The 5,763-nt window shown below is 44.8% G+C and overlaps 2 protein-coding genes across 2 annotated transcripts in view; both read left to right on the top strand.

Annotated features, from left to right (window-relative positions):
* Nucleotides 1-5,763, top strand: part of LOC105537226 — a 107,025-nt gene that overhangs the window by 55,129 nt on the left and 46,133 nt on the right. The gene's annotated exons all lie outside the window — the stretch shown is intronic.
* PDPR (pyruvate dehydrogenase phosphatase regulatory subunit) overlaps nucleotides 1-5,763 on the top strand; it is a 40,673-nt gene that overhangs the window by 7,442 nt on the left and 27,468 nt on the right. The window contains exons 3-7 of the mRNA XM_011976784.1: nucleotides 1,174-1,255; nucleotides 1,349-1,512; nucleotides 2,811-2,932; nucleotides 3,694-3,811; nucleotides 4,550-4,699. Coding sequence (XP_011832174.1) covers nucleotides 1,174-1,255; nucleotides 1,349-1,512; nucleotides 2,811-2,932; nucleotides 3,694-3,811; nucleotides 4,550-4,699 — 636 coding nt within the window. The remainder of the gene's footprint in view (nucleotides 1-1,173; nucleotides 1,256-1,348; nucleotides 1,513-2,810; nucleotides 2,933-3,693; nucleotides 3,812-4,549; nucleotides 4,700-5,763) is intronic.

Raw genomic sequence — 5,763 nt, 5'->3', positions numbered from 1 at the left:
GCCACTGCACTCCAGCCTGGGCGACAGAGTGAAACTCTGTCTCAAAAAAAACAAAGAAAATAAGATACCAAATTGCTTCAACTTTTTCTTTATAAGAATTAAGAGTCATTGCATTTTAGGAGGATTGTCATTGGCCCAAGTGTAATTATGGTTCTATATCAGGTGTGTTGATTACAAACAACAGGAATTGACTGGCCAACTTAGAGCTTGTTGGGAGGAGCTTGGGGCCTGTGGAGTTGGTAGGAGGCTGCCAGCTGGAGGCAACCTGGAAGCCAGGATGTGGGGACTGCACCACAGGCAGTCCCTCAGCCAGAACAGGAACAGCCTGGTCTGGACGATGCTGCCCTTGAGATGGTGACCTCTAGCCATTCACCTATGTGCTCAAGACTGACTATTTCAGGAGGGTCTGATTGGATAAGCTTAGGTCACGTGCCCACTGTTTGGCTATACTGGGGAAGGAGAAGGGAGAATCTGACCCTTGGTAGCTGATGTTATTGTGAGTGGCCTTTGCCAAGGATTACACTCTCCCAAGACTAGGAGGAGAAAGGGTGAAATTGCCTAAAAGGAAGGAAGAATAGGGATGGGTTCAAGGCCGAATCCCTGCCCAAAATCTTTTTTTTTTTTTTTTTTTTTTTTTAAGACAATCTTGCTGTGTCGCCCAGGCTAGAATGCAGTGGTGCAATTCTGACCCACTGCAACCTCCACCTGCTGGGTTCAAACAATTCTCCTGCCTCAGCCTCCCCAGTAGCTGGGATTACAGGCATGCACCACCACACCCAGCTAATTTTTATATTTTTAGTAGGGACAGGGTTTCACCATGCTGGCCAGGCTGGTCTCAAGCTACTGACCTCAGGTGATCCGCCCCCCTCAACCTCCCAAAGTGCTGGGATTACAAGCGTGAGCCACTGCACCTGGCCTAGAATCTCGTTTGATCCTCACAACCTCACAAAACTGTTAGCTGAGAATGTTTGATTAGGGCATGGAGCCTTAGCGCATCTGAAGTTCTTAAAATTTTCCGAAGAAGCTCAGAGAAGCTGATTTACCTGCCCAAGGATATTGAGTGGCAGTCCCAGAATTCATCACAGGTCTTCTAAGGTATAATCTAGTGCATTTTCTACTCTCCCATCCTACATTTGGTCTGATCTGTCTCATTTGGGCTCATTTTTCTTACAGGTTACACAAGGACAGGCTCAATCTTTCTGGCCCAAACTCAGGACCGACTGATCTCCCTGAAGCGCATCAACTCAAGGCTGAAGTACGTAAGAGTCTAGAGGCGTGGCCTGACTTTACCACACTGGCCTCTGCCAGAGAGCCTGTGAATGTCATTGTCCCTTGTGTTCTGTGGCAGTGTCATAGGTATCCCTTCTGAGATCATCTCCCCCAAGAAAGTGGCCGAACTTCACCATCTCCTCAACGTGCACGACCTGGTGGGGGCCATGCATGTTCCCGAGGATGCAGTGGTGTCCTCTGCTGACGTGGCTCTTGCCCTGGCAAGTGCAGCCTCCCAAAATGGTGAGCAGGTTTTTGCATTTTCTTAAGATGGGTTAGCAGGGAAGACGTTACCTAAGGAAGTGTCTCACAGTAGGCAGTTACACCAACTCAAGTTTGGAAAGATTATCCTCTTTGGGGTACTCAGCTTCCATTTTTTGAACTCCGTGTCTTATATTTTGTTTATCTGTTAACAAATGTTTTCCCTCAGGGCCACATTTTTTAAGTTCCAAAGAACTGCTTTTAGTGCTAATTAATGCCCCTTTTTTGGAGACAGAGCTTCTCTCTTTTCTCCCAGGCTGGAGTGCAATGGCACAATCTTGGCTCACTGCAGCCTTCACCTCCTGGGTTCATGTGATCCTCCTGCTTCAGCCTCCTGAGTAGATGGGACTACAGGTGTGTGCCACTACACCTGGCTAATTTTTTTGTGTATTTTTAGTAGAGACAGGGTTTCGCCATGTTGGCCAGGCTAGTCTTGAACTCCTGACCTCAGATGATGCACCCACCTCGGTCTCCCTAAGTGCTGGGATTACAGGCATGAGCCACTGGGCCCGGCTGATTAATGCCTTTTGGACTTAAGGTAATATTTTTCCCCTACAGGACTTGAGAAGTTCAAGGTGAAAACACACCTTGGAAGTTTAATCCACACCTGAAATCATGAGCCCGTGTTGCACTGAATGAGAGAAAAACTTACTAGTGTCCAGGGTATCATATCAATGGTGTGAGCAGGTTACCACTTAAGGCGCCTTTTTTACATCCTCTCCTCTCTGCTCCATAGTCTGTGATTCCTGGAATTTAATTATTGCGTTCCAAAGTCTGTTTTTAAACTGACTTGCTATTTTCAATCTTGAGCAAGGCCCATTTACATAGTCTCAGGATATGATTCTAGGGTGTTTTTTTTTAATTAAAGCATTGAGCCGGGCGTGGTGTCTCATGCCTGTAATCCCAGCACTTTGGGAGGCCAAGGCAGGTGGATCACCTGAGGCCAGGAGTTGAAGACCAGCCTGACCAACATGGTAAAACCCCATCTCTATTAAAAATACAAAAATTAGCTGGGCATGGTGGTGCACGCCTGTATTCTCAGCTGCTTGAGAGGCTGAGGCAGGAGAATCGCTTGAATCCAGGAGGCAGAGAGCAAGCCAAGATTGCACCACTACATTCCACCCGTAGCAACAGAGCAAGATTCCGTCTCGAAAATAAAATAAAGTAATAAATCATTGACTTGAGTTTGTCAGTGTTTCTTTTGGGTGGAGAACCTGCTGCAGATGTCTACATTCTGGTACATCAGATGAAGCACCAACTCTTTCTTTACCTTGGAACAGGTGTTCAGATCTATGACCGGACATCTGTTCTTCATGTAATGGTCAAAAAAGGTCAAGTTACTGGAGTGGAGACAGATAAAGGACAGATTGAATGCCAGTATTTTGTCAACTGTGCCGGCCAGGTAGGTCAGCACCAACACTGCGCTCTGATTTTCTTATTTAACGTTTGTCTCCAAGATTTTTTTGGTGTAGAGAAGTAAGATTAGTATTGTGATTGATTGTACAGATATCAGTAACTACACTGTTTCTTGTAGGGTATTCTAAATCAGAAACCTATACTTACTCCGCAATAGAAGCATGTGTGACCTTGTCCTTCCTCCATACTGGGCTGACGGGTGCTATCCTGGTCAGGAAGGCCAGCAAATGGTCAGGCATTGACGTGAATCCTTGGCGCTGGGTCTTGGTGTTACATTTCATTCTACAACCTAGCAAATAACTTATTAGGCTATTTTATTGTGTCAGGAATGTGGACACTAATTTCCAGGACACTGCTTCTTTCAGAGCAGATTGGCTCTTGCCTTCCATGCTATGATCCTGAAGTGAACTAAGAAATACTTTCGCCATGTGAAGTTCATTTGGTGATTGCTTTTTGGGGTTTGTAGTTGAACCCAGGCATTTTATCAAAAGGACCTCCTTTGGTTCCCATGAGCTCCTTTGACTAGCTGGTAAATATCTCTTCCTTTGATCTCAAAGTAATTTCTACGGCTGAAAAAATGTAGTATTGCTCCCCATCCAAATAATTGAACTAAAGCAGGCTGACTTTCCCACACTTGACACTGTAGCAAGAGCACACATAAGCCACTTGGAATTAATCTCAAGAGGCTGAACTTGCTCATTTGTATTTCTGTTCCTCTTCCCACCTACAAAACCTGTCCATTTGTAGTGGGCATACGAGCTGGGTCTGTCCAACGAGGAGCCGGTTAGTATCCCGCTACATGCCTGCGAACACTTCTACCTCCTGACTCGCCCCTTGGAGACCCCTCTGCAGAGCAGCACACCAAGTGAGGACTTGCACTTTTTAAAAAAATCTTGTTTCTTTGCCAGTATCCTGTCCTTTGAAAAGGAAAACTTTCTGCTAAGGACAGACTGTGTCTGAAAGAGTCTTTCATTTCTAGAGCATGTTACAGGGAGGTGGACCCAATTCTGACTTTTCTTTATTAACTCTTTATGAAAGGATGGCCAAAATTTCCATTAATAAATTTTTTTGTTTTTGTTTTCATTTTGCAAGCTAATTTTAGTCCTAAACAGAGGTCATTGAGAATATTTGGACTGTCATGTTGACTTTTTGACTTGAATGCTATAGATTGTAGAAACGTCATAGGTAAACGATAGACTTAGGTGAGTTAGTGGTTCCAAGCACTGTAGGAGAGGGTTCTCACATCCTTTTGATGGTCTTCATGCCTAGAATGGGCTCTGCAATCCCCCTTTCTGTTAAACTTTTGCTTGGCACAGTGGGAGTTACGTGGTTTTTTTGTGGGGTCTAGTCAAAGCTTCTAGGAAAGGGATAATCAGAGAAACAGTCTCCACTGAAAGTCTAAATGGGAGGATCTTCCCCCATGACCTCAAAAGGTATTTTAAAGCTAATGAATGCCTGTGTTCATTGAATGTTCTTTCATTAATAAAGCCATTAATGGGATGGGTGTTTTTGTTTGGTTTTTCTGTCTATTTAGAAAACTAACTTGCCTCTAAGCCCTTGTTTTTTCTTCCACTCCCCACTCCATGTCGTTTCTCCTCCTCAGCTATTGTGGATGCTGATGGAAGAATTTATATTCGGAACTGGCAGGGTGGCATCTTGTCTGGGGGCTTTGAGAAGAACCCAAAACCAATTTTCACTGAGGGCAAGAACCAGCTGGAGATTCAGAATCTACAGGAAGACTGGGATCACTTTGGTATGTGAACTACATTATAACAGTACTGCCTTATATTTGTCTAAGATGTTATATTTATCAAAGTATTTTCAAGAATAGTTACTTGTTTAATGATTATAACAACGCATGGGGTACAACAGTGGTTACAGACGGTGAGTTTGCCCGGTCTAAGGATGAAGTTACTAGGTAGCAGATTCAGGGGGCTAAAATCTTGTTTACTGGACATTTGGCTTATTCTTTTTAAATTTTATTTGATTCTTAGTTTTACTTTTTTTTTTAATTTCTTGAGACAGAGCCTTGCTCTGTGGCTCAGACTGGAGTGCAGTTGCACAATTATAATTACAGCTCACTGTAGCCCCAAACTCCTGGTCTCAGCTTATATTTTTTTCTTTTTGGTAGAAAAAAGAACATGGTCTTGCCATGTTGCCCAGGCTGATCTCGAACTCCGAGGCTCAAGTGATCCTTTCACTTTGGCCTCCCAAAGTGCTAAGATTATAGACGTGAGCCACTGTGCCTAGCCCTTTGTGTGTGTGTAGTCGTCTCTACCATTTTGTGTGTGTGTGAGATGGGGTCTTGCCCTGTCATCTAGGCTGGAGTGCCATGTCATGATCATAGCTTACTGTAACCTCAAATTCGTGAGCTCAAGCAATGCTGCGACATCAGCCTCCCAAGTAGCTGGGACTACAGGTGCTTGCCACCACGCCCAGCTGATTTTTAAATTTTTTGTCGAGATGGGGTCTTGCTGTGTTACCCAGGCTGGTCTCGAACTCTTGGGCTCAGTCAGTCCTCCTGCCTCAGCTTCCCAAAGTGCTGGGATTACGGGCATGAGCCATCATATCCAGCTGCTTTTTTTTTTTTCTGAGATGGAGTCTTGCTCTGTTGCCCAGGTTGGAGTGCAGTGATGCGATCTTGGCTCACTGCAACCTCTGCCTCCCCGGTTCAAGTGATTCTCCTGCCTCAGTCTTCAGAGTAGGTGGGACTACAAGCACCTGCCACCATGCCCAATTAATTTTTGTATTTTTGGTAGAGATGGGTGTTTTGCCATGTCGATCAGGCTGGTCTTGAACTCCTGACCTCAGGTGATC

This window comes from Mandrillus leucophaeus, unplaced genomic scaffold (assembly GCF_000951045.1).
Source record: "Mandrillus leucophaeus isolate KB7577 unplaced genomic scaffold, Mleu.le_1.0 Scaffold17, whole genome shotgun sequence".
In the NCBI taxonomy this organism is placed as follows: Eukaryota; Metazoa; Chordata; class Mammalia; order Primates; family Cercopithecidae; genus Mandrillus; species Mandrillus leucophaeus.
Note: the sequence above shows the minus strand (reverse complement) of the source record. Positions and strands in the feature narration are given on the sequence as shown.